The sequence below is a fragment of the Eurosta solidaginis genome, chromosome 2 (assembly GCF_040869045.1).
Source record: "Eurosta solidaginis isolate ZX-2024a chromosome 2, ASM4086904v1, whole genome shotgun sequence".
In the NCBI taxonomy this organism is placed as follows: domain Eukaryota; kingdom Metazoa; phylum Arthropoda; class Insecta; order Diptera; family Tephritidae; genus Eurosta; species Eurosta solidaginis.
In genome coordinates, this window is record NC_090320.1 from 221,225,061 (window position 1) to 221,247,626 (window position 22,566).

A 22,566-nucleotide genomic window follows, 5' to 3' on the forward strand; every position below is an offset into this window, starting at 1 on the left:
CATTGTATTTGCGCAAAAGGGTTGGTCAACATTAAATATTTTTCGCTTGTGCACATTAAAAACATTAACAAACGATCGTTGCTTGCTAATAACATTCGTCAACATAGCGAGCGACGCACACAATCGATGTTGCTGCGCCAAATGCTCAGTGACTACTAAACTAAAGAGAATAAGAATACGTGTGAATTGAGTGTGCACAATTGTGCCACTAAATGCCGAAGCCTGATTTACATGCAAAATTATTTATCTGGATCAGGATCTTTGCGACGGGATGATGGCTACACTCTGCTACGAGCTACATCTTGTTTTATACGCCAATTACACGGCTCAAGTATCCTTGTGCCAATTACCAATTTGCACAAGGATTTGACCGGTGTGTACACTGGTTGCGCAATTTGCGCAGAGAACTGCGCTAAAATCAAAACGATTTTGATATTTACGCATGTCTGCAAATATTGCACATGCTTTTTTCTTCGTGTATGGTGAATCTTACACAGTTTACCTGTGGTTCCTGATAATATAACATCAGTAATTATTGTTAAAAAATGTTAATATCGAAGGCGTAAGGACCATCTCTAGCTTGTAACAGGAATTCACACAAATTTAATAATACAAAATAATTTTTTATACAATTAGAACATGTGCTTCATTTGTTGCGCTAGTTGAAAAATGAATATTGCGCAGTGCTGCAAGGAGTTGAGCTGGTCTTTCAATTAAAATATATATTTTATAAGTACAATGGAAAATAAACGCTTCTGGTGCGAGTTTTTCGACTTATACCGTGAATTACCAGCACTGTGGAAAATAAATAGTGATTTTTTATACAATTAGTGCCTTTTTTACACAATTAAAACACATGTTTCATTTGTTGCGCTACTTTAAAAATGAATATTGCGCAGTGTTTTTGTGCCGTGTATGTCAAAATTTTCTTTTGCACCAATTTCGTCGTTTTATATTTGCGCATGGTTTTTGTATCATGTATGGGCCGTCTTAGAGTGGAGAAAGTAGCAGAATAAAAATTCACACGAAGTGCTATTCGAAGTAGAGCCGGAGCAAACAAAAAAAAAAAACAAAAAACAAATGGTTGCTGTTGGGAATTGTTATGCTTAGCTTTGTCTGTTCTGCCGCTACTGCTTATCTACAACAACTTGGAATGCAACGTGCGAACAGAGGTAGGTCTTCCGATGAAATAACAATAAAAAAAAAAAACAAGAAGCTACAACAACAGCTAAAACACCGACAAATAAAACAATACGTTCAAAAGGAACAAGATCACAATGCTCCAACAATAATAAACACAAGAGTGTATTCTCCATAACAATGCCCAAAAGAGCAAACAGAAAAACTTTTTTTGTTTTCTCTTTCATTACTACAAACAACATATCGTTTGAAGTTTTTATTCTGCTATTTACTCTGCTCATGGCAGAGCATAAGGAATGCTATCACTTTTTTGTGCTACGGCTCTGCTCTACTTATGCTCTGTTAATGTTCAGAACTGGAGCAGTAGCAGAGCATATTTTTCGCTGCTAAAGCTACTCTGGAGTAGCAATGGTAAACATTTTTTCGGCCATTGCAACTATGACTACCTTTTGTTCTGGGTCCGTAATAATTCCACAGTTGCATAGTTATCGCATAAGTGAAAATCGTTTTGAGTTACTGATCATAACACGTAATACGGGCCCTGGGTACAACTTTTGCTCCTCCTCATTGTTTGCTTGCAAAACGGATGTATGCGGAACACCTTTATCCAGTGTCGGTATATTACTGTTCTGATAGTTCACTATACATAGGCCATGCCTTTGAAAGTTTGGAAAATCTCTTTTTAACTACTCCATAGTGCTAACATTGCTCGGCCTTATCAAATTTGTTCCTTTGTACAAAATGAATTGAAGGTTTATCGGTTTATTTGAATCGTCTTTTAACATTCTGGCCTTTCTTCACATCTCATAATTTTGATAGATATCTGCTCATATCGAATACCTGCCATACCGAGCTCCTTTGTCGTTTCATTCATTTTCTTAGTAACAAAGAGAGTGTCAGCGTTTAATATGAGTAAACCGAAGTCGCTTTGTTACCTCCTACGGTGGGGTAAAGTTAGGCGCAACTGTTATGAACCGAATACAAACTATCAAGATTTATATTCTAAGGAGGTGTTCGAAACATTGATTTCAATAGGCTTCGTTTAACCAAAACGATATTTTAAAATTAAAGTCGACCGATTTAAGTTGAAAGATGTTAAGGTTATATGCTCAGTTTGAACTGTTGTTTTCCGGCTTTATAATATAAGAGTTCATTTTGAATGACGTAGCTTCAGTTTTCCGACTAGTTCGACTGTCCAATACGTTAGGATAGTAACAAACCCGGTCGTTCGCTCGACTATCTTAGGAAAGATTTGTCTTTTCTACCGCTTTGAGTCTTCTTGGGAAGGTCCAAGCCCCACCTGATTAATATATGTGCCTACATATTCAAATTTGTAACAGCGGTCGTAACATGTAGGTGATATTTAAATTTAATTTGAATAGGCTTTAATCATGATGATTCACTTCAAGGAATAAGTTGGGGAAGGGCCGCCACCTTAACGAAATGCTGAAGCGGGAGACATGGGTTTTGATTACGACAAAGTGTGAATTTTTAGTTGCTATTTTATAGTTTCGCAAATAAACAACTGAGGTTTTCAGTAGGTGTGATTTTCAAACCCTTTTCATACCTTCTTCAACTCAAATATGAGGCGAGAGTCATTTCAAATGGGCGTATAAACCTCATAGAGTCTCAAGGCAAACACCTGAGGGTGGGCAACCTTAGTTTCGAGTCACTGTAGAACAGTTGCGTCCGAAAAGTGATTAAGCTGTGGGAACTATTTGTAAGATTTATATTCTAAGGAGGATGTAATTGTTCTATGTTCTTGGAGAGGTGTTGGATCCAATACTGAAACGGCTTTTTGAACGTCAAATTATAGTCCAGAAAAACGAAAGAAAAAAGACAAGTAGAATTGCAAGCAAACATATGATGAAGTTTACTCTATAAGGATATGGCAGCGCGATTTCAAAAGTGAATGCCCAAACACAATTTTTGTCAAATTAGGGCAATGGCCGAGAGGAAGTGGAACTACCTCTCTCTATATTTGTATCATAGATTTCTTATTGGTGCAGGTGCGCGTATTAACCATTTCATACCATTTACCAATATCTTTGGTATATAAGTAAAGTGTATGGTGAATTTGATTATCTAATATTTAATTAAATTACGATTTTCAATTGTTGGAAAAATTCAATTACGAGGAAATATTTAACAGTTAATGTTTGTGGTGGTGGTTATCATTTTTTTGAAAATACTTACATAACTGACATGCTAATTATTATGTTATATATCGTTAGCTTAATGTAAAAATGTGCTAAGTCACTTTTTTTTGAAAAATTGTATTTTAATGCATTTTTAAAACTGAATTCAAAATACATCGATCACAAAAAAAAAAATAATTAAATTTTTCAGTTTTACGTGCTGTGGGCAATGATGTGTAAATGTGCTAAGTCCTCAACTGTTGAAAAAAAAAAATGTGCTAAGTCAACCTGTCAATAATATCAATTTGAATTACTAGTCATTTCTTTGTGCGCGCATTTTATTTATTTATTTAATTCATTCAGTCTAAAAGTACATACTTTGTTGTTGTTGTTGTATTAACGATAAAGATACTCCCCGAAGGCTTTGGGGAGTGTTACCGGTGTTGATGGCCCTTTGCCGGATATAGATGACTATAATCTGCTTCAATACTTACATGTCGATAACTACATGCTTTCTTACAGACTAGTTAAAAATAGAAAACAATTCAAGCTTAAACTTATATAAAATGTTATTAAAATTAAGAACACTACTGAATCGATTTGCTAGATGTATAATCCTAGTCGTAACTAGGTTCATTCATAGCATAATTCGTTTTATGAGTTATTTCTATAAATAAATTATTATGTCGAAGATCACGCAGTGGAATATATCGAATGAACAAAGTAGATAAATCAGACATTTCGTGCTCAAGTTTATTACATTATAGGCAAGCATGAGTGAGATAAAAGTTCTTCTGTCATGCAAAGCCTGAAGACCAAACAACTTGCGCCTTCTGGTATGTGATGGGACCCCGTCTGGCCAGTTAAGCATACGTAAAGCAATATTTGTTAACATTTTTTGAACTCCCTCAATTCTATAGGAGTTAGATTCATAGAAAGGGTTCCATATTATTGAGCAATATTCAAGACCACTTCTGACCAAGGATATATAAAGTGCCTTTAACGTCATAGGGTCATTAAAGTCACTGGTGTTACGTCTACTGAACCCATCAATTGCAACCAATTTTGAAACAACGAAATCAATGTGACTAGAAAGGAGGTTTGAAGTCAAAAATTACACCCAAGTCTTTACTCTCTTGACAACAATTAAGAGATTTAGCATTTAGTTTATAGATAAAGCAGGTGGCAGTTGTCTTTATGGAATAAGACACAAGACAGCATTTGTTTGAAATTAAAAATAAGTTATTGAACCGCTAGAAATAAAATAAATAAATAAATGTAAGGTGCGATAACCTCCGAAGAGATTTTAGGCCGAACTTCTCTTCCAATTTCCGCCGTGCTCCTTTTCTTTAATTTTTTCTATAAATTGGCGGGACGGGACCTACTTATTTTATGCCGACTCCGAACGGCATCTGCGAGGCAGATGAGTTTTCACTGAGAGCTTTTCATGGCAGAAATACACTCAGAGTGCTTGCCAAACACTGCCGAGGGGCTACCCCGCTTAGAAAAGTTTTCTTCTAATTGAACACCTTATTTCTAAAATTTTGATGTTCCTTTGCCCGGGCTGTGAACCCAGGGCATTCGGTGTGGTAGGCGGAGCACGCTACCATCACACTACGGCGACCGCCAATAGTTAGAAATATTTTGACAAATAAATAGTATTTTTTGTGAAATATATAGTTTTAGTGTTTTATTTCAATCATTAAAAGTGAGTAGTTATGGGAAAACATATTGAGTAAAAATGCTAAGTCAAGACAAAAAATTTGTTTTGAGTGAGGAAATTATGCTAAGTCATAAAATAGCTGCTGGGTTAGCATACATGATTTTTATTTATCTTTTTCAAAGCTTCTGCACTCAAAAGTATTGCAACTAAGGTATCCTCATTAACAGTTTTGAAAAAAAGGTTATTTCAAAATTTATTCAGTTTATTCTTCTGTAAAATTCGTAAAAAGTGACTTAGCACATTTTCACATTAAGCTAACGATATGTATGTATATATGTAAGTATGTTGCTTATGGTTTTTATACTTTTATAAACTTACTAACGAAATGGATTTAAATTTGTACATATGAGTATTAGTTAATTCATAAGCATGTGGCACAAAAATATTTATATAAAATTGAAGTTGTTGTACATACAAGCATACATACATATACCCATTACCGCATTCGGTAATATATGAATTTGGTATATGGAAGAATTATATAAGCCACAGGCTGTCCGTTACCAAAAATTTTTTAACTATATATAAGTTATTTAAATTTACCCAAGGTCATGGCGAAGAGTCACTCTTTTGGACTGAGTAGGCAATTGAAAAGTAAAGTTCTCTCTCAGCAAATGATCATGCTCTATAGGTCAGGTTTTCTTCGAAAAATTTACAGGCCTCTACGAGGCGAGTACCGAAAAAGGTTTAATTGGGAGCAGAAGGATTGTCTCATTAGATATTTACAACTTACAGCAAGAAATCAAACACAAACAAGAAAACAAGATTTCATGGTTTTCTTTTTGGGCATAATTTGTACTTCTCATTTGCCTTGATGAGGCTTTACTGCCGAAGAATGCGCTTAAATTTTCCTGTTTTTTACTCCAATGCGTTTAGACGCGCTCGTCTTCCTCGAGGAATTGAAAATTTTACTTTTTTGAATCCAAAATTTATATTAAATTGGCTGAGGTAACAGTAACGAAGTAAGCATACATATATAGGAAAAATAACAAAATTTTGCCATAAGTCACAATCAAATATTAAATTACAACCAAGGCCACTCTAATGTACAAATTTAGAGAAACCTTGATTCATTACGAATTTGTTGTGGAATTATGATACCTAACACTATTTGATATTATTACAATGACGTACTTTTACGTAATTATAATTTAATAAAATTAAATAGCTTGGTTACAGTCAAAATTTATTTTAATTGACCAAGTGTTTCAAAATAAATATTTCAAATTTGCTCTCTTCGTTTATCATTCTGTTATATTTGCATATGCATTATCGTCAAAATGACATTGCTATTTATTCGAAAGTTTACAGAAAGTTCAAAAAGCATTTTTATCTTTATATATGCTTTTATTGTTTGCCATTTCTAGGACTAGAAGGATCTTAAGCCGTACTGTTATGGTTCAATCAGTTCTTCGACATGATAGAAACTTATATTCAAAATTAAATAAGTTGATTCCGCAGCAAATATTGAAGGTTATGACGAAAATGGGAGATTGTTGCGCAAAGCTACAGTTTCGCACTTGAGAATTAAAAACTGCATCCAATTTGATGCTATTCAGAAGCGGGGTGGGCAAGTTAGCACTTTATTCCGAGCCATATGTATGTAAATTAATCTATCTTAAATCCACCTACGATTGAACTAGTAAAGAGCGCGTTCAAAAGGTCTGAATAAGGGGATAATTGCCATTTCGTAGGACATCACAATAATAAGAGTATCATGTGAGAGTACAGAGGGGACAAATTTTGAACTAGCACCATCTCGTAATGCGATAGGCTTGTGCGAGTGCGGAACTAATGCGATTCACTGCAGGCCAACTTACCAAACTTGCCAACGCGATTTCACTAGCCGAGATATTGCCATTCCCTTTCTGTCATAATCGGTAAACGGTTCGTATATTCCATGGTCAGCGATTAGGGTAACGTTCACGTTATTTCTTTCCCATATATTTATCTCTTTTCGACTTGCCTAAGCACGATCTGGCGCACAGATTATCTAGTCGGCATTAGCAAGGAATTAAAGGAACTGAAAATGTAACCCTGTACTGAACTGAACTGGAGGTATTTTTTTATTTGTTCTACCCCAATATTCTTTTAAGCTTGTAACTGATGTATACTAAAATTACGCAATAAGGTAGAGCACATGCTATTGTATATGTTATAAATATTTCGTGTCGTTACTGTACCTTGGAAGACGAGGTGAATTCCCCTATAGTTTCTAAATAAATATGAATAAAAATTTTTTTAATATAATTAGGTTTAGTTAATGGCTTTCCATATTCATCTGGACTCTTTCATTATATAAAATTTCAAACGAATAATATTTTACATATTCCTACCGAAGAACTCATTTGTGTGTTATTTTTTCTATTCTCTTTTCTTGTGGGTTTTGTTGGTTTATTAACGTTTCTACTGTGTTTTTTTTTTTTGTTTTTTTGTTGTAAATGATTCAGTAACAAAAATTTTTCAGCAAAACAGAAAAATATAATTTCTTGAGAATATCCGGATTCATCAAAAAACCCGTTCGGCATAAGCAATGTATGAAATAAAAAAAAGGGTCAGGCCTAGCAATAATCTAAAATAAAACACCAACAATTGGAATTTAATACAGGCTTAAAAGTGTTTGAACCCAACACCAGCCAATCAGCGTAAGTCAGTATATTCTTGAAATTGATTTACGTATTGGAAGTCCTACCTTACAGTTCATATTTGCGGTTACCAAATCGCTCAATTCATTACTTGCGAATGTTAGTAAAAGATGGCAACGCCAGTTGCAACCCCCGAAAGAAAAAGGCGACTTTTTCGAATGGTTAAAACTTTTTGTTCAGCCTTTATTCTGACTTATGCTGATTAGCCGCCCAACCGTACATATAATTATTTTTCGATTGCAATCAACTTACAATCTTGGACTGCAATCAGTTTAGAAATCAGCAATCAGTTTAGCTATAACATTTATATGATCTGACTAGTAATGTGATTTATATATTTTGTATTCCATTTAATGACTTTAAATTGTGATGCATGTATTTAAATATTTCTGTAATCTATACTGCACTTACTAATTTTTGCACTAATTTCTATGTATGTACGTCCTAAGTATATCAATCATATAACTCATTGTAGATTTGTTGCTACTAAATTCACAATCACCTTGTAGAACATCAATTAGTAATCTTGTATGCACACTTAGAATATTAGATTGCTTAGCTACTCAAATTCAATAAAAAAATTTTATTCAAAGCAATGCTCTGCACAACTAATTCTAGCTACAGCTTTCGTATAACAAATTTCTACTTCAAAACTTTTATTGATGAAAACTTTTTACATTTTCTATTTTCACTGCCGCACACTGCTTCGGACTGCATTTGATTTGGACGCCATAACAGGTTACCGCCACCGATGGTGATAAGGATCGGCCACAAAATATTGTTTACTTTTTGACAGGTCAAGGCATCGACCCAGATAATCCAGCCAACAGTAAATTCGATATTAATCGTACAACTGGTGAAATATTTGTGTTGAAGGTGAGTGTTCAGAATTTTATTTACTACTGATTGATGTTCAACAAATATATCGTAAATGCCAAATGCAAATTAAAAATTATTTGGCATTTATATATTTTTCGGGTCAAACATGAATTTAATAAATTTATTTAAAATATTAAGTATTTAATATCATGGTCTTGTGCATCGAGTTTTATTTTGCATATATTGCTAGATATTTACTTCAAACCTTTATTATTAAAAGAAAATATGTACATGCTTTAGACCATAGAGTGTTTGCATATACCACATCTGCGAGCACGAAAATAGCTGCGGCTATTTTCTGAAAATTTCATCAATTTTATTCTTTGTTTTATTTTCGATAATTTAAGAAAAACATCAAGAGTAATGTAACTGAATCTATGCAATCAGAATTTTTTTTATGTAAATATGACACTGCAATCTCTTGCATACCTTTTTGAGAATTTTTTTCGATATAAAACGAATTTGTTTGGAAAAAGATTCTCAAAAATTAATGCGAATTTTAAAAGACTTGTACTTGTACTTTGTTCGACTCAAATTGATTCGGCTACAAAAATGTCTACTCAAAAAAATTCTAAATAAAAAACTCAAAATTTCTAGACTTCAAAATTTTCCAAAAATTTTTTTGTAATTTTTTTGCAAAATTTCAGTTACACAACTAATGACAATTTCTTTTTTCTCCCTAAATTAACGCAAACAAGAAGAGATAAATATAATTGTTTAAATTTGCTAAAAACTTGCCTTTCCTTATTTTAAGTACGCAGCTGTACATACGTACCAAAGTGCAAAGTTGTTGCTTCGACAGGATTGTAAAACTCTAAAACAAAAATTTAATTTCCAAGCATAAAAGAAAAGTTCATGATCAAATAGTACTTTTGAGTAACTGACCTATTTATATAAAATACAGAGAAATAAATTGAATAATAATACAGTGCAACAAACAAATAAATTTTTCCTGCAACATAGTAATCGTAGAATTTTTTTTAACCTAACATACTTAGGTATGGTTTTCAGTAGTTGTTTAAACTAAGCTTAAACTTAGTTTTCCTGAACTGTAGTCAACTTCAGTTAAACCACAGAGCAGTTTTTCAGTCACACTTTAAGGCCGCTTTTGGGGTAATCTTTTTTGTACATCAACATTGGTTAGTTATTATCTAGATAATTTGTAGATATGGCTAGAGCTGGATTTTGTTCACACAACAAACATGAAAAAAAGTATTCTTCCAGCCTTCGAAATAAATATATCTTGTTCTCAAGTTGATATCCAACATCATTCTCTAATTATTCTTAAACCTGAAAGCTGGCAAGTTGATACCCAACATTGTTCTCCAATCAATACCCAAACCTTGAGAAATTTTTTAAAATTTATAGTTCTGAAGTTAACCCCTAAATTATTTTCCAATTATTCTCCAAACTTTTAAAACTTATATTTCTTGAGTTGATCTCCAATATTATTCTCAAATTATTCTCCAACCTTAGAGATATTTTGAGAAATTCATAGTTTTCAAATGAATATCCAGCACATTTCTCCGGCTGATATCCTACATTGGATATTCGACCCAAAAGCAAAAAGAACGCAAACAACTGATAGGTTAACTAGAGATCGACTGCTTAAGCTTCAGTTAAAGTATACTGAAAAACTGCAAAATAAGTTTAAACCTAATTTAACTGACAACTTTAGTTGAACTTGTACTGAAACACTGAGCGTAATAGCCGAGTACCCCCAGCGGGTCAGGGGGCTTAGAATATACACGCGGTAGGTATGCCTGTCATAAAAGGCGACTAAAATACCAAATTGATTCAAGGTGTTGCTAGCGCAATATATAGCTTCTCGAACCCAATTGTTAACCCCACCTACATGTGGCGAATCTTGTTACTTTAAGAGCCAACGCTCTTGCGACCCCAAGTTCCTCACGGATCTAGGGGGTGGGAGGGCGGTATGGCCTTGAAGGTTTCATGTGGTTGTCTTCTTCCCGAGATGGTCGGACTGGTGCCTATATGGTGCTTGTTACCGGAACGTACCGGATCTGCATCCGGCAAAGGACCATCAACATCGATAGTACTCCCCAACGCCTTGGGGGATTGTCCTTATCTATACAACAACAGCCGAGCACATCTTTCTTCTTTTTTATTTGCACTTAAAGATTAAGAGGTGACAAGAGGGTTTTGGCCAAGTTACAACAAATTTGCAAGAGTTACGATTTGGATGGCTTAGAAAATATTTCTCTCTGTGAAAAACTTAATATTATATACTTACACCTCAAATTTCGATCATTATTCCTTCTACCCCTGAAATGAAATTTCCGAGTAAACATTTAGCAACATGTTGCAACAACAAATTTCCTCATGCCTTCGTAAAAAATTTGATCAACTGGTGAAAGGAGAAATTATGGAATTTCCAAGTGCTGGTATGGTATATTACTTGTTTAATAAGGACCAATATCCCCTCCTAAGATAAGGATAACAAATTTAACCTACGAATGCAAACTAAATGTGAAATAAACTAGCTGGATTAAAAATACCATGGTTACTTTGTTGCGAAATTTGCCGTTGTACAGTGTAATTTAAGTGGTATTTTTGGCGGCCGTTTAGCACATATACCTATCAAGAATAGCAATATGTAGCCCCATACTGCAGATTGAAGACGATTTTTCGAGCATATGCAATGGATTTTCAGTATCTAGAGTTGTCATATAGTCTTTAACTTTTTAATGCTTATTACAGAAAACTGCAGCGATGGCGTTATTTTTTTATCTCGAAGTAATTTTTACGCATAGGGTTCCAAGCGAAGCGAAATACGGCTAGATGACCGTTAGGAGAGGTAAGGTTCTGTGTCCGCAACCGGGTCTAGTGATAACTTACTTGAAGATTTTATATATCCGACATCGACACCTGCCAAACGGTGGTGTCATCCCAGTTCTAACTTAGCTGCCACACATATCCTTGCATTTATTTAATCTTTATTAAAGGAAGTTGTTCGATGCCATTGCTTGTTGATTAAAAAAAATCGCTGACCGATCTCACGCTGGCAAAGCTTAGTGCGTTGACTATCTGGAAGAATAAGAAATTCGTTTACAGGTAAAGCAGCATATATCATCCCATCCATGACATCTTTAATGTCCGCAACGTGAATAAGTTTACCAAACACCCTCATCATATTAATTTCCTGCCTCATTTCTTCATTGACGGAATAAAACAGGTGAATCTAACAAGACAGGAAGAGGGCGATGCATGGTAGTCTGGCTTGATAGGCCAGAGATAAGGCCGAAGTGCCATTACATAATTCACAATCTTTGCCCGTATTTCGAAGCCTTATTGATGCGCGAGCTGCGGCCATTGGGCCAACGATATCAACCGAACTCAGATTCTGCACTGCATTAAGCGACACTATACATACAGCTGGGAAAGGCAAATAGCAGTGGCACCTTTTTTCAAATTTCGGCATTTAAATACTTCTTGTTTTATTTGTTTTGTAGCTGAAACTATGCCAAAAATTCTTGAAAACTTTAATGAAAAATCCGGCGCAAATCGCAAACTACCAGTCAGTTAAGGAGCCCAACTTTGACCTTGCTAGCAATCTGTCTAGCCCTGCCTTCCGGCAAAGGTTTCAAGGTAGCTTGGTCTTAATTTAGGGTTGATGTGATTTTTCATTAAGAGAACCAGCTCTATTAACTAAGGTCGAAAGTTTATACGCATAATTCGAATACCTGGCTACAACACCCTGGAAACCGTGAAAAACGTCCCTCACTAAAAAGTTTCCGCTTGATTATTATAATTAAGTATGCTTATTACAACCACAACCCCAGTAGCGTAGAAAGCACGTCCCACCGTGATGATCTGTTTTCGCGTAAGCTCTCCTAATATCCATAATAGATATTCTGAAGCTAACATTCTTGAATGGAAACCTTAGTAGGCTTTGTTGAAGATAATAGCTATCATCCGGTGGCAAAATCCTGAGCCAGATAAATAATTTTGCATGTAAATGCAACAACAACGATTTGAGCCAGATAAATCCAGATAGAAGTCTGGTTCAATTTGTGAGCCAGATAATTTGTTAATTACTTCTTTTTAGGTTGGCAACGCGGCCTTTAATATACCAACTTTTTCAAAAATAGATGTCGCTGCTTAGCCTTTCGCCGTATGAGTTAAATGAAAAACAGCGGCGACATCTGCCTATCACATTTCACGTGTGCGAATATTTCACGACATCTGCTTCTCAAGTCTCTCAATGATCCAGAGCATTCCCGTGAGAATTGAGCGTGAGCCGGAGCTGTAAAACTCACTGAAAGACGGCAAATGGTAACGATGCCTTATTCGATTTTATTATGCGCTGGAAATCAGTTCGTACACTCTTAGTTTAGAGCAGTGGTGCACGACGCCGGCAGAGTTTCGAAGACAAGGGTAAATTTCGTTTGTTCTATCATTTGTTTACTTGAATTCCTCAAGAGCATGGCATTCACACATCAGATGTTTCCTACTTAAAGTAGAAGCTTAAGCTGATTGACTGCTTGCTTACTGAATCTCTGTCACTGCACTCACACGACATATAGGTGAACGCCGAATAGTTTTCTGAAGCTCTCGAGTTCACCACTGGCTTAGAACATCTGATCTTGTACACAAAATGTACTATAAAAAGTGCGGTCATCATATCCTTTTACACAGTAGTATCAATTAAGGACCGAGGTTAAGTTAAAAACCTTCCCGGATAAAGAATATGGGAAGCAGTGTCGCCGCAAAGGGCTGCTGCGTATGACGATTTTGCTGCTTACATTAGCAAAATGAGCGTAGACTCGAACAACTTTAAGTAGTTATGTCATCCTAACTGCAGTCGACGTTGAAACCCTTCATCTCGTAAAGATTTAAAATAGTATATAACCTTATTATCATTTACCACGTATTCATTACCTAGAACAACAAAAATGTTTTTCCGTATTAACTGCTTTCGCATACTTAATACATTTATATGAAGGTTGTTGCATACGGATTGATTGATTCATGAATGCCATTAAAAGAGATGAGTTTATATATTTGTAAAGAATAACATTCGTCGTTGTATTTACCAACTGCTTAAAATAAATGAAAATCTCATTAAAAGTAAGATTAAGTGCACACGAAATGAAACTACGTAACAGTGGTGCACAACGACGAAGGCAGAGCTTCGAATACAAACGTAATTTATTTGTTAGTAGTATGTGTTTGCTTGGAAAATGTTTCAGCATAGAGTTCACGCTTTAGATGTTTACTGCTTGACATGACAACCTAATAAAACCGCGCACGCAAACAACCGGCGTTTTTTGCCCTAACCCAAATAAGCATGCATTGTGACAATGTAAAGCATGTGTGCAAACGTCAAATCTAATTGTCACGCAGAACAAAAATTGGAAATCGAGTTAGGTTTTCACGCAGCAAATTCAATTTGAGCTGCTCTCATACAAGTTGTATGTGCATGAGACATTTTTGGCAGAAAATGACTTGCGTGCGTTTATATTGGGTTGGCATGTGAAGTACAAGCTAAAACTGCCTAACTGAATCTTTGTCGCTGCGCTCATACGACATGTAAATGAAAGGCGAATACTTTTCCGAAGCTCTGAAGTGCACCACTGCCCTAAAAGCAAACGACTTGAATGAACGAGACGCACATACATCCTTAAAACTCATTTACAGTTACGGCATAATGATTTGGGCTGTAGAAAAAGAAGGAGTGCGAGACTGATTGCGTGAGCCACATCTGATGATTGCCTGATTATCTTGTACTATAAAGCTTGCATAAATACAACAATAAATTAATTGCAAGCTGTAATGGCAGGGTAAAAAAAATCAACTCTGAAAATTGCCGATGCAATTTTCTTTAATTTTCATTTATTTTATTAACGTAAATGATTAGTAAGTAAACAGCGCATACGTAAGCAAGTCTTACTTCGTGTATAACTAAGAATTTTATTATGAGTTTGAGAAGTAAGGTTAGGCTGCGTCAGTGATAGCAGCTGAAGGAAGTGCGGTCAATCACGTAATGTGCTCATATCCTGCGCTGGCCAGATTAAGGTTCCAGCTATTCGGAGCTACAAAGCTATCAGAACTAGAACCAGTAAGTAGCTACTGTGCTAGAAAGTTTTTACTATTTGGCAAGAGAAGGAAGCTATTTCATAACACAAGTCATGGTTTTTCTTTATAATTTTGTTTTTGAACTTGTGAGCCACTCACAGACCAGGCAGTTTAACCTAACCTGACCTATGGCAGGTCTTAATTGTCTCAAGAGAGAGCGTAATATTCACTGTGGAAAAAACAGGGACTCAGTGGCTTGAACTGTATCTGCTTCAAAACGTAGGTATCATAATAAAAATTTGCACTCCTAATTGAGCAAAATTACGTGATTTCATTATTTATTTTCATTTAGCGATAAGTACTCGCCATCAAATCCAGTTTCAACTGGAAGCTTCAGGAGCTAAGAAAAAGTGTGATGAGAGATCCATCAAAACAGCAACTGTCGAGATTTAGACCACCCTATGCAATCGTAAGTTCCCAACAAGTTCAAAAGACATTTTCTGTTTTAGCTAGGAAAAGGAAAACAAGTAGGCAGGCGATACGCGAAACCAAACCGGGGAGCGTATTAATAGAAACCGTAAGCAGCAGCAATAAATCTCTTTTCATGGAAACTGGCGCTAAAGAAGAAACGGTGGAATGTCAACAGCTTTCGGTAGGACTTTAGGCGAAATAAGTGAAAGCGAATGGCGAAAATTTTTCGGGATAGGTCAACATATCTGTACTCAGCCAACCAGCTTGAACGGAATATGGAAGCTCCGTTGGAAGTAAGTGAAATTTGGGATTCCATTCCATTCAAGCTTCGAATTTGTTCAGCGTTGCATCATGTCTGTAAGGTACTAACATGTCACAGCAGAATGAAAAGGCCCTTACAATAGTGGTGTTTAATGTAAGTGCTGGCAAAATGATTAATACGAGTCCTCGTCAGCGCGGCTAAAACCAAGGAACAAATAACAAAATGAAAGCTAGACGTCGAAAAGCTTCAATCACAACAGACTGCCAATGATTTCGCAACTCGAATCTCACACCTGCTCTCTGAGAGCACAACTCATCCTGAAGGAATACAGGAGCAGTTGGAACATATCTTCAAAGCACTTCGTACTGCCGCCGAGGAAAAAATTAGTTACCGGCGGCCACGAAAAAACAACTGGTACGATGAAGAATGCCGCTATGCAACCGAAAGAAAAGACGCTGCCTACAGGGCTACGTTAAAAGCGAGCGCAAAAGGAGGAGTGTGTGAACGCTATCGTGAGTTGAAAGGGGAAGCGAGACGCCTTTTCAGGAAGAAAAAACCAGAAGCAGAAAGGCGTGAGTGAGAGGAGCTTGAGCTGCTAGCCACCAGGAATAACGCCTGAAAATTTTACCAAAAAATACGGCGACAGACGGAAAGTTTTAAGACCGGGACAAACTCCTGTAGGAACGAAAACGGCGACCTTGTCGCACTTCTCTGCTCTCCTAAATGGAGGCAGCGATTCATCGCGCAGAGATGATGAACCCGATCCCGCAATCGATGATGATGGAATATATGTCCCCCCGCCCGATTATTGCGAAGCTGGAATAGCAATAATCAGATTGAAAAACAACAAGGCCGTGGGCGCTGATGGATTGCCTGCGGATGTGTTCAAGTACGGCGGCGAGGAGTTGGTAAGTCGCATGCAGCAGCTTCTTATCAAAATAGGGGCGGACGAGTGCATGCACGGCGATTGGAATCTAAGTGTTCTTTGCCCAGTCTACAAGAAGGGGGATACTGCGAAATGCACCAACTATCGTGGAATCAGCCTTCTTAATATCGCGTATAAGGTCTTTTCAAGTGTATTGTACGAAAGATGGAAGCCCACCGTGAACCGGCTGATTGGACCTTATCAGTGCGGCTTCAGACCTGGTAAATCTACCTTCGACCAGATTTTCACAATGCGCCAAATCTTGGAAAAAACACGTGAAAAGAGAATCGACACACACCACCTCTTCGTCGACTTTAAAGCCGCCACCGACAGCACGAAAAAGAGCTGCCTATATGCCGCTATGTCCGAATGTAATTTCCCCGCAAAACTTATATGGCTGTGCAAAATGACGTTGAGCAACACCATCAGCTCAATCAGAATTGGGAAGGACCACCCGAGCCGTTCGAAACTAAGCGAGCTTTCAGACAGGGTGATCCCCTATCGTGCGATTTCTTTAATTTGATCCTGGAGAAAATTATACTAGCTGCAGAACTTAACCGCACTGTAACAATATTATATAAAAGCGTGCAATTACTGGCATGTGCTGACGACATTGATATCATCGGCCTAAACACCGGCGCTGTTAGTTATGCTTACTCCATACTGGAAAAAGAAGCAGTAGAGATGGGTTTGATAGTTAATGAGGACAAAACGAAGTACCTGCTGTCATCGTGCAAAGAGTCAGCACATACGCGCCTTGGCAACCACACTACTGTTGGCAGCCATAATTTCGGAATAGTACAAGACTTCGTTTATTTGGGAACCAGCATCAACATTAGCAACAACATCAGCACTGAAATCCAGCGAAGAATCAATCTTGCCAATAAATGCTACTTTGGACAAGGTAGGCAATTTAAAAGTAAAGTCCTCTCTCGGCGAACGAAAATCATACTCTACAAGTCACTTATCGTACCCGTCCTGCTATATGGGGCAGAAGCATGGACCATGACAACAGCAGATGAAGCGTCTTTGGGAGTGTTCGAGAGAAAAGTTCTTCGAAAGATTTATGGACATCTACGTGTTGGCGATGGTGAGTACCGAAGAAAATTAAATGATGAGCTGTACGAGCTATACGCATACATCGACATAGTCCAGCGAATTAAAACGCAGCGGCAACGCTGGCTAGGCCATGTTATGCGAATGAAATAGGATGCTCCGGCCATGAAAGTGTTTCTCTCGGAACCCGCCTATGGAAGCAGAGGTAGAGGGCGGCCCCACTCCGTTGGAAGGACCAGGTGGAAAACGATCTAAACTCCCTTGGTGTGACCAATTGGCGCCGTTTGGTGGAGCGAAGGAGCGACTGGCGCGCCTTGTTGGACAGCCATAACCGTTTAGACGGTTAAGCGCCAATTAAGTAAGTAAGTAAGAGTCCTCGTTATGCCACGCGTAGGAAAGCCAAAGTGCTTCCTATAATAGTCATAGAAATCTTATCGTATTTCCGGTTTTGAAGAATGCTGTCAATACTTATCCTACCCTCACTGCCATTTTTACTCCACTCCAGCTCCCACTCCAACGCGCACTCTTACACCCACACCCACTCCTACTCCCACTTCAACTACCACTTCAACTCCAACTTCCAATCACACTCCCACTCTCACTCTATTTCAAATAGAAAAAAATCATAAACATTAGTAAGAGAGCTATAGAATTAGATGGAAGCAGTTTGTAAGTACTCCAATATGACGCAAATCTGACATATGACTGTACGATTTATCTAGTTTTATATCATGTAACTGTAGCTTACATATTTAGCATTGATTAAGCTGCCACGGTAACAAATCGGAGTTACTACCACAACTCCAAATATATGATATGACAGTGACTTGGCTTTTAAAGACATCAAATGGTATCTAGTCCTTTGCCAACGAGGGGGCAACAATGCTATAACAACAAATTGACTTCCTTAACTCTATTTCAATTTTCTGTGAATAATATGTATACGCATATGTTCCGAATATATGTGTTTATATGTTAGTTAAGATTTGTCAAGTAAATTATCACGTCAGCAACAGTCAACAAAGCGGTAATTAAGTTTTACCAGCTCATATCCTTTTTCATCAACTGTTTTCCAACAAAAGGTCATGCTACTGTCATGCAGTCAGTGCTTGGTGTCACATCTGTGGACGTAACCTGGAGCTTACTTATAAATGTGTATATATCTGTATATATCACCCTGTACATATTTAAGTACTGGCCTGCTTATTTCCTAAGTTAGCTTTTATCAGTTACTGACGCTTAAACTGCTATGCATATGTAAAGTTATAGACTGTTTAAAGCTGTTTTCTTTTGCAATCTAGTTGCAGCGAAGAACAAGTCACGCATTCAGATCACATGCGCCCACAAAAAGAACGGCTGTCATAAAAGAAAACAAAAAGCTTTCGTGCTCCCATTCCTCCACATCAGAACGGATAACCTTAAAATATAAGTAGTTGATTTGCTAAAGCTGGTGCTGTTGTTTTACAAGATTTTACCGAGTGAGTTTTGCCACTCTATAACAAATGATAGCGTCTTGTATTTAAGTAAAAGAAAATTAAATTGGGGCATAGCAAAAGTTTGGACTACGCAAATATAGTGATACAACCACCACTACAACGACTACCTGGCTTCACACATCATATTACAGTTAAGTTTTTCGAGTTGAGGGAATATCGGCAGAAAAAACCTCTGTAGATTTAGTTTTGGCTGAGAGAAGTCACTAAAGTCACCTTCTCGAAAGAAAATGTATTGCCCTATCTTACAACAACCAAGTCCACTTGACTCTCATCACGTTCTTCGAGAACAAAATCTTCCTAAGGGAGCACTCATAGATCTAGAAGTTTCGACTAAATGTTATCGAATCGTTCCCAAGATGTTCGGGCTAGTTTTTTCATGATGTTAATTTTAGCAGCGTACCAGATAAAAATCTGACAAAGGACCTTCATCATCGTTAATACTTCCCAAAATATTCGAGGAGTGTCTTCATGGGAGATAAAGTTAGTCTTTAGAAAAAATAATGCGACGGCAAACGACTGGCGATGCGCTGAGCTGGTCTATCATCGAAGCTAAGCATTCGTAAAAAACAAGCGGCAACTTTTGTCCAATATAAATGTAAGGCGCGATAACCTCCGAAGAGATTTTAGGCCAAGTTTCTCATCCAATTTACGTCGTGCTCATTTTATTTTTTCCTACAAATTGGTGGCATGGAACCTACTTGTTTTATGCCGACTCCGAACGGCATCTGCAAGGCAGCCGAGTTTTCACTGAGAGCTTTTCATGACAGAAATACACTCGGAATGCTTGTCAAACACTGCGACAGGGGCGACCCCTCTTAGAAAAATTTTCTTCTAATTGAAAAAAACTTGTTTTTAAAATTTTTGATGTTGCTTAGCCCGGGACTAGAACCCACGATCTTTGGTGTGGTAGGCGGAGCACACTGCCATCACACCACGGCGGTCGCCATGGAAGCTAAGCATACGTAAAAAACAAGCAGCAACTTTTGGCCAATATATGGTCGGAAAATTGTACATATGTTAATGGCGTTCATTAACGACATCGACCTTCTGCTGAGCTCTTCGTTATAGGGAAATCTGTACTACACACTTGCTTCCTTTCTACTAAATTGAGTGATGTTTTACTGAAAATGTATTTTTCCTTAAATTGCTTGTATATAAACGAGATAAACTCACCGTAGCATGGTACCCTCCGTCCTGTTGGCGTTGCCATGAAACGTTGTCATACCACATTTTATAAGTGTTGCTTGGTTTTGATGAAACATACACACATAAATATAAGCACACATAAATATAAGTGCAAGATAACGCTACCTCTCAAACATTCTAGGAGCGCTAGTAATTTAGGAGTTCGATATTAGTTCGAAATATTTGAAAATATGAGCCTCAGAAATATGATGACTCTGATAAAGACCAAGCATGTATTAGTAAAAATATATTGGAATTAGAATATTCACAATTGAACTTTATATTCATATGTACTTGTACACAGGGCCTTGTAACGAATTCTGGGCAAGTCCTGAAATTTATACACCTTCTGCTAACATTCGAATCGCTGAAATGTCGAGTAAATAACTTCAATATTCATTATCGCCAAATGGTCTTTATTTAGCCTACTTTGGGAATAGTAAAACTATACTTCACTGTGACGTTCTTCACAACTAATAGCGTATTTAAATCAAACTGATCCTGATTCCTCAGCTTGCGCTGCTTTTATACTCTCGGTTATCTCGTCCGACAATTCTTCTAACGTCTATTCGTTTAACGAATCTGTGTTTAAGAACAGCTGCATCTCATGCTTGGTTACCAGCTTTATACATGTGTATATGTAGTTTATGCTTTTCTTCTAACCATATGCGTTTGTAAGTGTGAGTAACTCTTTCTTCTGTTAGCTGATGACTACATATGTGTTTGTGATATATTCTTCGTCGCCATCTATGTACGTAAGTGTTGCTTGCCTTAATGTGTACACTAAGCTGGGTCGATTTATTAACCTATATCGCGTCATCGATTTTTCGGTAGGTTTTGACCTCAGGAAAACAAGTTCCACTAAGCATACCCAAAAAATAATTTTCGAGCCTGCAAAATTTGAGTTTTTTTGACTTTCTTTCTTTGATTTTTTAGGTGTTTTTCATGACCTACTTAAAAAATTTTGATTTGATGTTAAAATTTTCATGTATACCCTGTCCAACTCAAAATTGTCAGCTAAAAACTGTGGCGATAACAGTTTTTTGAAAAAAATAGTTTTTTGTGTTTTGAGGAGTGTTTTGGTGAAAAAATTTATTTTTTCGGCATTTTTTTAAGGGTTTCTTCAGAAACGTGCAAAAGTGTTGCCGATGAAAATGAATTTTTCTCATGGTTCCTATCCCCCTTAAAATAATGCAATAAAAACGTTGGCATTAACAATTTAAAAAAAAAAATTTTTTTTTTGGTTTTTGGGACTTGTTTTTGTCGAAATAGATTTTTTTCATTTTCTAGGCACCAAATCATTTTTTATGTATATGTTTCCGTTAGACCCACCAATAACTATACCAAAATGATCAGGGGATGAGCTGAGTTGATTTAGCCATGTCCGTCTGTCCGCCCGTCCGTCCGTCTGCCCGTCTGTCCGTTTGTTTGAACGCAAACTAGCCCCTCAATTTTTGAGATATCTTGATGAAATTTGGTAAGCAGGCATATTTTGATTGGGGATTTAACATTTGCCGGAATCGACCGGATCGGACAACTATAGCATATACCTCCCATACAACCGATTGTTCAATAAGAGGGTTTTCGCCATTTCTGCCTCATTTTAACAGCTAGTAACATCAAATTTTACCACAAGCTTAAGACATCTATGTTGTCTGAAAAAATCGTCTAAATCGGACTAAAAATCGATTTCGACAAAAATGATGAAAATCCTCTAACCTGAACAGGTTGTATGTGATATATATTATAAATATGTCCGATCTTGACGATTTTTTAGACAACCATCTATGCCCAATACGTAAGCTTGTGGTAAAATTTGTTGTTGTTAGTTGTTAAAATGAGGCAGAAATGGTGAAAACCCTCTTATTGAACAATCAATTGTATGGGAGGTATATGTTATAGTGGTCCGATCCGGTCAAATCCCACAGCAAAATATACCTGCTTACCAAATTTTATCAAGATATCGCAAAAATTGAGGGACTAGCTTGCGTTCAAACCAACGGACAGACGGACGGACAGACGGACATGGCTAAATCAACTCAGCTCGTCCCCTGATCATTTTGGTATACGTATTGGTAGGTCTAACGGAAACATATATGTACATGAAAAATGATTTGGAGCCTTGAAAATGAAAAAAATCGATTTCGACCAAAACAAGTCCCAAAAACCAAAAAAAAATTTTTTTTTTAAACTGTTAATCCCAACGTTTTTATAGCATAATTTTAAGTTGGATAGGGACTATGAGACAAATTCTTTTTCATCGGCAACACTTTTGCACGTTTCTGAAAAAACCCTTACAAAAAATGGCGAAAAAATAAATTTTGTTCACCAGAACACTCCTCAAAACCCAAAACATATTTTTTTTTTCAAAAAACTGTTACCGTCAAAGCTTTTAGCGGACAATTTTGAGTCGGACAGGGTATACGTAAAAATCAAATGAACATTTTTTAAGTAGGTCATGAAAAAAACCTTAAAAATGAAAGAAAAAAAAGTCAAAAAACTCAAATTTTGCAGGCTCGAAAATTTTTTTTTGGGTTTGCTTAGTGGAACTTTTTTTCCTGAGCTCAAACCTATCGAAAAATCGATGGCGCGATATGGGTTAACTTT

The 22,566-nt window shown here is 36.8% G+C and overlaps 1 protein-coding gene across 2 annotated transcripts in view; it reads left to right on the forward strand.

Moving 5' to 3' along the window:
- CadN (Cadherin-N) overlaps positions 1-22,566 on the forward strand; it is an 855,435-nt gene that overhangs the window by 755,373 nt on the left and 77,496 nt on the right. For both annotated transcript variants that reach the window (XM_067767104.1, XM_067767103.1), the window contains one exon: positions 8,385-8,522. In XM_067767104.1, the coding sequence (XP_067623205.1) occupies positions 8,385-8,522 (138 nt within the window). The remainder of the gene's footprint in view (positions 1-8,384; positions 8,523-22,566) is intronic.